The following is a 13603-nucleotide window of genomic DNA, read 5'->3' as shown; positions in this document are numbered from 1 at the left end:
TTCCGATTCCAAAAGGTGCGCTACCTGAAATCGTGATTGGTGAATATTTTTCGATCTGGTTTGATGACATTCAGCTAGAGTTAGCTTGTGCTTACACTATTGTAACCATGTTTCAAATCATCAAAAGACAGGCGGTCACTACACTTCAGAATTCGAAGACGGATTTCTTTTACCGCACCAGACTTGCCGCATTGGTCCACGCCAACGTCACCACGCGAAATCTATCTTTTAAGATCCCCAGTATATTCAAAGCCGTTCAACAAGCCAACAAAATCGATGAAAGATTTGATGAATTGGGTAAATCTCCTACCAAGGACAAGGTTCAACAAGTAGTTGATGCTGTGAAAGATACCCCCGAACTCCTATTTCAATTGAACTTCTTTTTCTACGAATGTCGAAAATTAGGAATAACTCATGAGAATGTTGATCAGCGTAAAAGAAGATGGAATTACTGGCCCAATATAATTTTTAAATTGATCCCCTTGAACTCCGCATTCTGGGACACTTGTTATCTGTTGGACAAAGCTCAACATCAACATCGATTGACTCCGTTTAAATTAAATGATATTGGATTATTGGACCCCAAGAATTTTCCTCCTGATTTTATTCAACAGTTGGCCACTGGGAAATACAATGGCATAGATTTTAGAAATGTTATCATTTTTGCTTTTTCAAGACCTAGGTTTACGACCCCAACGACGAAGAATGATGAAACAATCACAAAGTAATATGGTGGTGGCGGCAAATGGGATAGGCTGATGTTCAAATTTTGAAAATGGATGCAATCACTGCCAGAGCTGTATATCCTCAACTTGATAAATGTGCTTGTAGCGTCTGCAGATGAGATTTGCTTAAAAGAATGTTTTAATTGTGCTACGAATGCATTTTTGCTCAAATGGATGAGAGGATTTACGTCATATCAAAACTATATTGATATCAATTTGGTTGAATGAGTCGGAAAGTACGTCCATGTCGAAACACTCACAACACGGCGCCTATTTTCTGTGATGCTCTGGGAAGATGCTAAATCAAGGAATACTTATTGGAGAGTTGTTGAGGACTCTCACAAGCCAATGATAATGTTTGGATTCTTCGTGAGCTTTGGCTATAGGAAATCAAACGCAGGCTGTGATATTAAATAATAAAGTTAAAAATAGCTACCCAAGATTATTTTCAAGTTCAAGATGCGAGTAAAATCTTTTAAGCTCCACCTCCATTCTTCTACCTTTGTCTTCGTCTTGAACAATATCCTTCGATTGTGTTACAAAGCAATCTTGCCCGTCCTCCAGGAATATGATATGTTTTCTCCGATGAAAATCAATGACTCCGGGGGGCAGGTTGGAATTCAATATGTAATCATAATCCGTCAAAAACATGCAATACTTTCTGCCATTGCTCCACCAATTAGAGCTGGCATCCGGATAGTTGACAAGTAAGCTGCAAATACTTTGTACATCTCGGTTCTCTGCCAGATCGGCCAATAAAATGAGAGATCGTAAGTTTCTATGTTTTAATAGAGGCAAGTTTTCAATACCGGCAAGAAAATCCACCGGATGAACTCTAAACTCAACAAGGTTATGATACTCTATGTCCGATTGGTTTTGAACAAAATATGACATAAAATGGTCTATTCCTGATAATACTAATTGAATCGAATTCGAAGTATCAAAGATTTCGCTAACCATAAATCGATTGATGTCAATGTCGTTTGTGTTTAAAGGCCAGCCAATTTCAAGATATGCCAACTTCACTCGAAGTCAATACTCTTAAGGCTCCTGTTTGTTGTACAGAAATTCGTTGGAGAGATATGATTTTAAATGAGTCTAGTTAACAAGTTCATTTATAGAATTCAATTTTGGGAAATATTCAATTTCAAAAACTTCTAAGCACTTTCAATTTGCTTTTCTGTTTGGAACTGAGAAAGCATCATTCCAGATAAACTCAGAATTGCCTTTCACCGTAAATATATAATTCTATGCTTGATGTTTGGTTCGATACCAATGTTTAGGTTCGCGAAGTGCTTGTGTTTCGATGTAGCTAAAATATTCAATTATCTCAGTGTCTAACTACACAATCAAGTAACATGAAAAAACATTCAACCATTTCAAGGTATGTAATGGGCTCGTTACGATCCATTTTGGCCATATTTTTTTCGAAGTTATCAATGGAAATAATCGTATATTTATTAGTCTTTAAAATGTTCAATTTTTCACGAAAATGAAACGGCGAAAGAGGATGTGAGTTCAAGTCTATACTATCATTATGTGGCACAATCCATTGATTAGGGCCACAAGCATCTGCCGAATTCTTGGAATACACGTGAATAAAACTGTAAAGTTTTGTTTTAATGAGACGCTGGAGCTTGAAATGTAGTGGAACAGTTTGAACTTTCCTCGTGAACTGGAGAGAGTTATAATAATCAATCTCGGCTGCAAATTAATAGCGTTGAAAATTGTGCACGACTATCTTCCCTTGAGCTCAATCAAACTCTAGACAGCTTTTTAGAGTTAACAAATACATGAAAGGTGGTTTTCTATTACTTTTATCCTCTATTTCATGCTACTGTGGTCAGGGTAGACAATGATGGACCATATGTGCCAACCCCACTTATGTATAACCTAAACAATCTTTTTATATTTGAACTCAATAATATATCAAAACACCACTATATAGCACTAAATTTTATCTTCTACCTATGGTTTTGGAATTTTCAAAGATTTCGAAATATTAGCACATCCCTGTAATACAAATCCGATAGCTAATAAATGAAATTCATAAGGAGTATTGGCGAAAACCAAACCCAATGGTAACTTGTCATGAATCCAATCCTTATAAACCAAAAACGCCATCAACCCTACCCAAAATAAATTACTTGGGATAGGTAATCCTTCAAAATACTGTGATTTACCCGTCTTGTCCTTAGGAATATTATTTACTGAGATATTAAACCTTGCTAATCTTGTCAATCCACACAAGACCCAAAAAGTCAACAACAAAACATCAATAGTTGATTGGAATCCAATAGCAAAAGCAATTGTTGCTGGAGAAACACCAAAACTGACTAAATCAGCTAATGAATCCAATTCTTGGCCCATTAACGAGGATTTATTTCTTAATCTGGCAACCCTACCGTCAAAGAAATCAAAAAATAATCCCAAAACAATAAAGAAATGAGCTCTCTGAACATAGTTTGATTTTCCAGTTAATGAATATCTTAAACAAGATATTATAGCGTAGAACCCACTGAACCCATTCAATAATGTGATGAAATCAGCCATATGTAAGTTTCTTATTAAACTGAAGTGTCTATTATCATTGATAAATTTCAAGTATTCAGTCTGTTCTGGTTTGGGAATATCCTCTTTCGAAGAAAGGGAAAATAACGATGAAGATCTTCTTAAAGGGGGGGTTGGTGCAGATGGAGGTGAAGTATCATTGACATCGTAGTCTGAATCGGAAACCAAAGCTGACGATGATGAATCAGGGTTGTTGTTGCGATGATGGTGTTGTTGGTATCCAGTAGATGGTGACGATGACATTGTAGTGGCGAACGCAATTTCTGTATAAAGGGGAAAAGGAAAAAGCTGTGTAAAGTTGCCTTGATTTGTCTATGTTTTTTTGTCAATCAATCGAGGAAATATATATTGCTGGGGGGAGTGCAATTGGTATAAAATGCAATTGATTGATGCGTGTTGTTAAATAGAAAAAATTGCTACTTGGATTATTGTTTGTTGTCCTCTCTGTCTTTTGTGTTGGGATGACGTTTGAAATAATGATGATTTTTGTGCGTAGAAAAATCTCAATGTCATGTTTTTTTTTTCATTTCTTGTCAAAATTGCGTCACTACATAAGGCTGTGTACATCCATACATACATATTAACCTTAACACACTCATAAATTACGAATTTTGAAATTATCATATGCAGTAAAGTAAGAAGAAATTGGCTTTGCCACAGACCAATGGATTAAAATCACAGTATACATACTTATCTTTCTTCTTTCTCCTTTCTTCTTTCTTCTTCTTTCTTCTTCTATCCCTCAGGTATCCACTACAACATATTTGTAAATGACATAATTACTTCAACTTTAACTTCTCTTTTATCTTCACATGGAATTATTTTTTTTTGACTGTAGCTGGTTCAATCTGTTAACTACATACTCAAGGAATGTCTTTAATCTGCGAGCTTCTGCACATTAATATTTACATTTTTAAATATGATGACTAGTTGACTTGGGCGTAAACAAAATCCCACCTTCATACTTATAGAGAGAGTCTGACGATTTGTGTTGGGGTGACTGTATCAAATAGAGGGGTGTATCAAATAGAGGGGGAAATTGATTTGGTTGCAATAATTTACGTGACCCCCTCTTCCTTTGAGAACTCTCAATTTGAGTTCAGTTTACCTCGGCGCTCATCTGACATCATTCTATCTATACTACTGACTGCTGAAGCACCACTAGGTTCGTATTTAATTTTATGTGATCATATACTTTTGTATATTTCACTGAACATACAACACGTCTTTTTTGTTTTGAAAATGTAATGTGTGTGCGTGTTTTAAATTTTTTCTGTTTGTTTACCAATTTGAATCCAAAGGATAAGTTTTAACCACATAACATATTAATTACAACCTTCTTGAACCATACTTATAGGGACGCACGTGGTAGAAGATTCCAATAACACCATACGACTTGTTTTACTGCACATCTCCAGCCTTCCCTAGAACAAGATTCCTTCACTTGTGTGTATTCTTTCTCATCCTTTTGTTTGATGTAACACAACAATGGTGGTTGGTGAATCCCGTACAGAGCTATTACAATGGATCAACACCATACTTAACTTGAATTATACCAAAATAGAACAGTGTGGTACAGGAGCAGCATTTTGTCAATTGATGGATTCAGTAGTTGGTGGTGTCCCCTTAAACAAAGTCAAATTCAATGCCACTACAGAATATGCATATCGTCATAATTGGAAAATATTACAACTGGAGTTTAATAAACATCGTATTACTAAAAACATTGATGTTGAAAGGTTGATCAAGTGTCGTTTACAAGATAATTTGGAATTGTTGCAATGGTTTAAACGATATTGGAATGAAAATTCTGATTTAAATAATCATTATGATGCATTAAGTAAAAGAAATGGTATTGCTGGTAGTAATAATAGCCCTTATAATACTTTGAATCTGGTTCCAACGAATGGTCATCCTACTTTAAAACAACAACAACCACAACAACAGAATCTAGCTTCACCTGCTACCACCACTACTAGAAAACGACAAATAAGTCAAAGTCCAGGATTAGGTATCAATCAAAGTCATAATGGGTATAGTAGTGATCATAATATGGAATCTAGCGGCAAAATAAACCTGGATTCAAATACCCATGGAGGTCGTCATTCTCCTCATGACGTATTATCTACAAATTATACTAGTAGTAATATGTCAACTAGGGTTAGATCCAGAAAATCAATGACTCCAACCACGTCATCAAGAATATCTACTCCTATTCAGCGATCAAGGAAAAGTTCAGATAGACTGGTTAGAAGAGTGCCATCTCAACTTGGTGGTAATAGTACCGTAGGAAATGGTGGGGGTGAATCTAATGGCAAATATAAGTCCCCAGTAGTGGTTATGAATTCAAGTTTGAGTGGTGACACTTCTTCTTCCTTTCAAACTACAACATCAGCAACAGCCATTGCATACACAGCAAATGATCATCAATCACACGTTACTAATAACAAGAATTATAACAACACAAATGGTAGTAATAGTAAGAGTAACGGCTACCACATTACCAATGAAGAAGTTGAAGAAATACTTCAAAGAAATGATGACTTGGAAACTCAATTGAATGAATATAGACTCAATTGTGATACATTACAGGTTGAGCGTAATTTTTATTTCAATAAATGCCGTGACATTGAAATATTGATTCAAAATATTGAAAATAATGAAACTTTATTATCAGAATTGGATGTATTAACCTTGTTGAAAAAGGTTGAAGATACCCTATACGCTACTCAAGAAGGTTTTAGTTCTGAAGTTCATAATGTTAATGATGGTATGCTAGATAATGAATTTTGAACTAGGAAGAAGAGCGGAGCGACATGTCTTGGGTATTTTGTGCTTGTTGAAGAGAGTGATAGAAGGAAGGAGTGTGCGCTGTGGTCTATACATATACATATATATATTATGAAAAATTTGCAGGTGAAAAGCTAAAACTTTTATTCTGGGTGCCAATTTTGCAACAATTTTCATAAAGATTGAGTACAATACATAATGTATGTCTGTGGGTGTGTGGTGACAACATGCACTGAATAACTTATTTTTATTAGCTTTTTGTAGAGTGTATGCATACATTTAAATTGTGCGATGTAAAATGGTAGAAAAAGATGTCTTTTGAAGAAAGTATGTGTGTATGTCAATGTACTTGATTATAAATAAATCGCTCATTTGTTACACAAAGTCCTAATGGATTGTTTCTTCGGAATTTTGTTTCTTCTTTTAAATTTTTTATTTTATGTCCGCGTCGTATTTCCTTTTTTTAATTTTTTTCATGTCAGTTGTGTCTGAGACAAAAACAGACACAACCTTATTAGTAACAAAGAATTAGCTGAATATATCAGAACTGAATTCAATTCGTTTTTCCACTACTTTTGACTTATAGAAACCCAACTAGAACCACTTCTCTCTTATCTATCAAACCAAAAGATTCAGCTGGTTGGTGCATCTCGTTCATTCAATTTTTATTGTTATTCTGCGTATATTCGTCATGGAGTGCCTCATACCAATGTATATCCTCACTATTTTATAACTCGTTTATCGATGAATCAATAAAGCCCTTTTATCAATCAAGATTCACTCTAGCCAAACCTTCAAAGTGTGAGGTATGTGTGTGTTCTGAGTCTACTTTCAGAAATTTTGATGTATTTCTTGCTGACAAAGGGTGTGAGGGGTATATCTGCACCACAGTTAGTATTGGATTTTATGAAAAATAGAAAAGAAAACAGATGGTTTATTACAATAGTGACACAATAAGCACCCTTCCAAAAGGTAAGTGGGTAGCGCATAATGACATCTAAAACATAAGGAGTTGAATAATAACTAGTGTAATCCGTTAAGCCTTGCCTTTAAGACCTACCCTTCCAAAGAAGTGGCTAAGAGCAAAATGCGCAGATATTTTATCCAGTGTAGCTTGCTTTCGTGCTTTTAATATTCTCTCTTTTTCCTTCATTTCATCAATCCAATAACACAAATATTCCTTTGAATGTACAGTGGTTAAGAATAATTCGCTCAAAATGATTCACAAGAGGAATAAAATAAAATAAAATAAAAAATAAAATTTTTAATTAAAAAAAAAAAAATTTCCATCATAAAAACAAAAATACAAATATCTTTCTTCGCCTTAATATGGTAATACCTTTCTTTACTTCATTCTATTCAACAAATTCAACTATACCACTAATATCAAACTCATCCTTCCAGACTAAGTAATACAGAGTTCACGCATTCCACGTTAAAGAAAAACCCACGACCTCCCAGAATAAGAACGAGGGGAAATGACAACCAGTACCCATCAGTTTGATTACAATCGAAGAAATTCTAATACAGCACCTTATTCTATACCCATAAAGCAGCAACAACTGCAGCAAACACAGCAACACTATCCCCACTTCAGCAATAACCATCACCAATACCTTTCATATCTGACAAAACAAACTTCCACGATGCAACTGCAATCATATCCAGAACATTATAATACACAGTCATATCATACATTGCACAATTCACAACTGGACTCGTCCTCAAATGGTTATCATCAACAATACACATCAATAAATCATCACGAAAATCAGCCCTCCGTGCAACCTGTACACAATTTTGGCGGAAATACCCAACACCAACACCAACAGCTGTATCAATATAATAATCCCCAACAGCAGCAGGTGGAAACCCAACAAATCCAGCCACACTCCCAAAATCCCCAACAGGAAGCTCAAGAAAAGCACCCACAACAACATTATCCTGAAGATCTGTCAGCTATAGCGTCCCCGCCACTTAATGGACAAACATTACCCAAGCTTTCACGAGAATTTGTTGTGCGTCGAATCAGTGAAGGAGAAACGGGTCGAGTTAAAGAAGAATTAAGATGTGAAGCATGTGGTAAAGGATACAAACATATCTCATCGCTAGCCAAACATTTATGGGAACATACACCTGAATGGAACGTTACTAAAAAATTGTTAATTTCAAAGCATCAACAAGTACAATTATTAGAAGCGGCTAGTATATTGGTAGGAATGAATCATGATATGAATGGGAATGCCAATGGCGATGGTCGAGGTCTTAAAGGAATAAGAAGTACAAGTGTTCATGGAGGTCCACCAGCTTCTTTAAAACTTCTTCATAGAAGAGGTACATCTGACCAATTGGCCAACTTGCCGTCGCCATTCTCACCAACTAGTGAACATGACAACAATAGTAATAACTTTGAAAATGGGACGACCACGACTTTATCAGCAAATGGTAGTGATACAATTAAACTACAGCAAGCACAATTACCATCAGGGTCAGCAATACATTCAGATTCAGACAATCATAGTGAAGTAGACTTGGATGAAAATGGAAAAACCAGCACAACACACAACAACAACAATACTTTCATTCATCAATACCAAAAACCTGATTCTTATAACAACCAAAATGGTTCAAGTGAGTATCAATTCAATCCTCATCAACCATATTCCATTGTATCTCAATATGCTTCACGAAATGATATCAAACAGCCAACACCAATTTCTCCAGCTGTACATCCTCAACCATCGTCATCATCACCATCATCGACGTCAGCTTCATCGCCTCCTGCTCCGCCAAGAACATTGAATGGAAATAGTAGGAATCATTACTTTATAACTAATCAGTGAAATTTGAGAAGTGAATACGCTCATATGGGACCCAAGGGTTTAGTTACATTTTAGTTACTTCCCGCTCAAAATGAACTCGGTGTTACATTTAGTGTAAGGTGGAATATGTCAGGTTTTGAATCCATAATGAGGATTAAAATTCAGTTAAAGAGAGTATATGTTTGATGCTGATTAATCAAAGAGCTACTTGAACCTTTTCCAATAACGATATACTAAAACAAATTAATCATCTTGTTTATACATAAAATAATAAAATACAGAATTCACTCAAGTAGTGTTTAATTATACATACATTTTAACAACAATTTTACATAGTTGTATTATCACACTTTTTAACCACTTCCCGTCTTATTGAATATATTCGCATTCTCCTGGTCTAACCGTTCTTAACGCAAAATATTATTCTCACACCCTAACATCCAATCTTAAATTTACACACGTACACTCCATCTCTACTTCCTCCTCATATTCTTTTCAAAATATTCCAAATTCATTCAGATTAAGATGCGGTGTATTCAGACCACTATTATTACTCTTGGCTTCATTAGCTTGTTGTAAAATTTGTTGTGGTGATAATGTTGATATTTGAAAATTTGATCCATTACTTAATCCGCCATCATTACTGAAATTGTGGTTGGCAAAATCAACTCCCATATTGTTAGTAGTATTGGTTGTATTTGGATTCATGTTCGTGCCCATACCCATACCCATGTTCATATTCACGTTGGTGTTTGTATTCATGCCCAGAGGAGCTTGTGAGTTTGTGAATGTATCTGCGAGTAACATATCATCAAATGGTTGTTGGAATTGGTTATTTGATGCTGAAAGTGGAGGCTGTTGTTGTTGTCGTGACTGTGGTTGTGGTTGTTGCTGTTGTTTTATTTGCTGTTGCAACAGTTGTTGTCGCAAAGGTTGACCTTGCTGCTGTATATTCAATTGCAGTTGTTGAGGAACTGCATTTGGTTGTTGTTGTTGTTGTTGTTGTTGTTGTTGAGGTGGTAATGGTGGCTGTTGGAATTGTCCCATAGCTCCCAGTACTCCTCCCGCTCCTGACTGTTGTTGAAACATTTGTTGTTTCCTCATCTCTTCCATCTTCATTCTCAAAAATTGCAACGCTTCGGCATATAGCTCCTGCAACTTCGCATACAAGGGAAACAACTCTGGCATATCTGGAGGTGCAGACAACACCACAGGAAAAGTAGATTTCGAACCTTGTTGTTGCAGCTGACCATGATATTTCTCGTATATGTAGTTCAAAGTAGTCAAGTTACACTGTAGTCTTTTGATATAATTTGCATATGATTGGGTTATATTAGCTCTATTTTCATTTGACATTTGTTGCATTAATGATTGATTACAAATGACATTGGTATACATGTTGCTGCATTTTTTCATAAGATGAGTATTAATTAAAAGTAAGCATGTGACCCTATCCCTATCTAGTGATAAGGGTGCTCTATCAACAAAATCCATCCTATATATACTTAGACTGGAAAGGGGGATCTCTCACAAAGATAATATTAGTGGTTTTTTTGTTTACCCTTTGTATAAATTTTTCTCTCCTCGGTTTTTTATTTTTCCGTAGATGCACAGTTTTAGTCTGAGCGCATAGAAAAGTGGTGGCTGGGAATTTGTGATATGTACATTTATGTCTCTACTATTTACAGATATACCCCATCACCCACGAGCAATTGAGTCAGCTCTTGATCCTGATACACGTCTCATCCCAATGAATGACATGTCAAAAGTAGCTCTTCCTTGTGTAAGAGCTCTCAATTTGGACAAGTAACCAATCATCTCTTTCAATGGTGTTTCAGCTATAATGATTTTCTTATTGGCAAAATCCTCATTTCTACCCTTTGTTCGCGATAATGTATAGTCAGGTGGAACATAAGTCTTTTCAGCAACTTCTGCTGTCCAATCAGCAATCTCGGTATCCTGTACAGATTCATCTTCAACTGCTAAAATGACAGCCTGACATCTTTGCGTCAAATCATGGGATACTTCACCCAAGTCGTTCGAATTGACATATACTTTTGTGATCATTACCGGTTCGAAAATAGCAAAGTTAGATTCGGTATCTTTTATTGATTGGATAGCTTGTCTGCTTGCATTCATCAATGAGGGAACCAAGTCCCCACCTTTATCGACCGGAGCATCCCAGTGAGTTATTGTAACCAAGGTGGAATGCAACGAAAGTCCCAATTGTGGGCCACCCATTTGTAAGGAGGTCAAACATCCATTTATGAGAGCTTCTTTTAAGTCATCTATTGAATTTGGACATTTCCATCTTCGGTCACTCAATGCGGTCTTCACATGTTCCGAGGCTGCAGAATCGGGCAAGATTATAACATTGTTCTCATCTTCAAATACTTGTGCACCGGGCACGGACTCAAAGTTGGAGCAGTTTTCAACGTGACCAACATTTAGCCTAACTTGTATATTTTCATCTTCGAAACCTCCCTGTGACTCTGTTTTACCCACAAACGATTCCTTGAATGAAACTGCCACATCACGCAAGTTGACCTTTGCTTTCATGTCATTAATCAATCTCTCACGTACAATATCAAGATGTAGTTCCCCCATTCCACTGAGCACTGTTTGACCCAATTCTTCATCCGCGTGTACTTTCAAAGATGGATCTTCACGAACTAAAATATCCAAACATTTTTTCATGTATGCTTCATCCCCAGCTGTATGTGGTTCTATGCTTGCATTAAACAAAGGTGGGGGGATATCAATAGGCATCAATGACATACTCGACTCAATTGGTCCCATTGATTTTTTACCCACAGCACTACAAACAAATGTATCACCAGTCTTGAACTCGATTTCATATCCAGGAATGACACCGATATCGCCAGCACTAACGCTTTTGACTTCTTCGGGTGTGTCACCATGCATAACGAGTAAATTTCTCACCAAAAGTTTCTTTCCAGTCCTGGTATTGATCAAGTTGGTCGATGCACTCAACTTCCCACTGTAAACTCTAACAAAAGTCATGGGTCCTCTCGTTGCGTGTGTCATGACTTTGAACACTAGACCAACCGTCAAATTTCTATCATTATTGAAGATTAATCCTCTCGCATCATCCATCTTTTTAGAAATTTCCTTCTTTTTGCTTTTAATCTCTGGCAACGTTGTTTGCAAAGGCGATGGTAAATACTTTGTAATTCCATCCATCAATGGTTGCACTCCAATGTTCCTAAATGAAGATCCACATAAAACGGGGGTCAAATAATTCCCAACCGTGGCTTTTCGAATAGACTGGTCTAACAAATCAGGAGAAATCTTTAGATAATCTTCATCATTTTCAAGAAAAGCATCAATGATTGACTCGTCAACTTCACCAAGAGTCTCCACCATAGACTCTCTTGCCTTGCAATACATTTCATATAGATCAGGCTTGGATTCATCCAAGTTAAGAACATCAATTTCTTTGCCAAACTCGTCCTCTTCTTTCCACTTTAATAATTTACCATGCAATACATCAATAACCCCTTTAAAGATGTACTCTTGATCAGCTGCAACCTCAAAGTACGGAAGGTTGCATAAAACCACCCTTGTCTCTAGCTTTTGTATAACTTCTCGAACAGTTCTGCTAAATCCAGCCCCGGGACGATCCATCTTATTTATATATACAATCCTTGGCAAACCCAACACACTTGCTTGCTTCCATACTTTCTCGGTTTGTGCTTCAACTCCAGCGACTGCATCCAAGATGGTGACAGCTCCATCCAAAACTCTCAATGAACGAACTACCTCGAATGTGAAATCAGCATGGCCAGGAGTATCAATTATATTGATTTTGTGTTGGTTCCATGGTATTGTAGTGGCTGCCAGTTGAATGGTAATCCCACGCTCTCTTTCTGATCGAAGATAATCGGTAACAGTATCCCCTTCATCAACATTCCCGATTCTTCTACTTTTCCCACTGTAATATATCATTCGCTCAGTGGTGGTAGTTTTCCCTGCATCGATGTGAGCAATTATTCCAATATTTCGTATTTTCAGTAGTGCAACATTGTTGACGGTAGAATATGACCTTGCAGAAAAGAAATGTTTTAGTAGTTTATGCCTCAATATCATTGATAAATGGATGAAATGGTTTTGATCGTGATGGCAGAGAAGTATTGATTTTTTTTTCAAATAAAATTGTTTTTGTGATAGCTGTGTGGTCAGAATTGGTTGCAAATCAAATCCCCCACCCATTGATAGCCCTGAAACTTCAAGAAAGTCGCTTATGTTGATCTTGGGACAAATTTCAGAATGCCACCATGGAAAAGATCTCACACGCGGTAGACCACTTCGACTTGAGTTAGACCGGACCAAAAAATTCTGAACTCAATTTATTGCAACTCCACAATGAATTACTCTCAATTGACACATCTCTGTTTGTATATGAGCTCTTATAAATGTATATCCGTTACGCAATGGTTCTTGGAACTGATTTCGGTGTTATTGAAGTCATATCACATTTGATACGTTTTGTAAGCGTAATTGTTTTGTGTGTGACATTATTTACGGTTGGGGAAAGCTCATAGTATCTGAACATTACCTACAGTAATAGAAGATATAAGTTTAGGTCAAGTGTAAAAGTACTGTTAACACCGGATGCGAAACAATTGAGACAAATTTTTGCACCAAATTGAGACGAACTTTTCCATAATTTTA

General features: G+C 36.4%; 7 protein-coding genes across 7 annotated transcripts; 3 read left to right on the top strand and 4 right to left on the bottom strand. All coding sequences in view use genetic code 12, as the record gives it.

Moving 5' to 3' along the window:
- Positions 1 to 107: 107 nt before the first annotated feature.
- CORT_0A08350 (Fgr39 protein) lies at positions 108 to 728 on the top strand (the record flags this gene model as incomplete). Its single annotated transcript, XM_003866611.1, has 1 exon — positions 108 to 728. One exon carries the CDS (start codon positions 108 to 110, stop codon positions 726 to 728), a length of 621 nt encoding a protein of 206 aa, XP_003866659.1.
- A 429-nt stretch (positions 729 to 1157) lies between these two features.
- On the bottom strand, positions 1158 to 1685 carry CORT_0A08340 (Cho1 phosphatidylserine synthase; the record flags this gene model as incomplete). Its single annotated transcript, XM_003866610.1, has 1 exon — positions 1158 to 1685. The coding sequence occupies one exon, from the start codon at positions 1683 to 1685 to the stop codon at positions 1158 to 1160; it is 528 nt and encodes a 175-aa protein (XP_003866658.1).
- Positions 1686 to 2693: 1008 nt separating this feature from the next.
- Positions 2694 to 3539, bottom strand: CORT_0A08330 (Cho1 phosphatidylserine synthase; the record flags this gene model as incomplete). The annotated part of the gene is made up of 1 exon (XM_003866609.1): positions 2694 to 3539. The coding sequence occupies one exon, from the start codon at positions 3537 to 3539 to the stop codon at positions 2694 to 2696; it is 846 nt and encodes a 281-aa protein (XP_003866657.1).
- Positions 3540 to 4784: 1245 nt separating this feature from the next.
- Positions 4785 to 6089, top strand: CORT_0A08320 (Bim1 protein; the record flags this gene model as incomplete). The annotated part of the gene is made up of 1 exon (XM_003866608.1): positions 4785 to 6089. The coding sequence occupies one exon, from the start codon at positions 4785 to 4787 to the stop codon at positions 6087 to 6089; it is 1305 nt and encodes a 434-aa protein (XP_003866656.1).
- A 1475-nt stretch (positions 6090 to 7564) lies between these two features.
- Positions 7565 to 8929, top strand: CORT_0A08310 (hypothetical protein; the record flags this gene model as incomplete). Its single annotated transcript, XM_003866607.1, has 1 exon — positions 7565 to 8929. The coding sequence occupies one exon, from the start codon at positions 7565 to 7567 to the stop codon at positions 8927 to 8929; it is 1365 nt and encodes a 454-aa protein (XP_003866655.1).
- Positions 8930 to 9403: 474 nt separating this feature from the next.
- Positions 9404 to 10402, bottom strand: CORT_0A08300 (hypothetical protein; the record flags this gene model as incomplete). The annotated part of the gene is made up of 1 exon (XM_003866606.1): positions 9404 to 10402. One exon carries the CDS (start codon positions 10400 to 10402, stop codon positions 9404 to 9406), a length of 999 nt encoding a protein of 332 aa, XP_003866654.1.
- A 204-nt stretch (positions 10403 to 10606) lies between these two features.
- On the bottom strand, positions 10607 to 13141 carry CORT_0A08290 (Mef2 mitochondrial translation elongation factor; the record flags this gene model as incomplete). The annotated part of the gene is made up of 1 exon (XM_003866605.1): positions 10607 to 13141. The coding sequence occupies one exon, from the start codon at positions 13139 to 13141 to the stop codon at positions 10607 to 10609; it is 2535 nt and encodes an 844-aa protein (XP_003866653.1).
- Positions 13142 to 13603: the final 462 nt, after the last annotated feature.

This window comes from Candida orthopsilosis (genome assembly GCF_000315875.1).
Source record: "Candida orthopsilosis Co 90-125, chromosome 1 draft sequence".
Taxonomy (NCBI): Eukaryota; Fungi; Ascomycota; class Pichiomycetes; order Serinales; family Debaryomycetaceae; genus Lodderomyces; species Lodderomyces orthopsilosis.
This window is presented reverse-complemented; position numbering and strand designations above follow the sequence as displayed.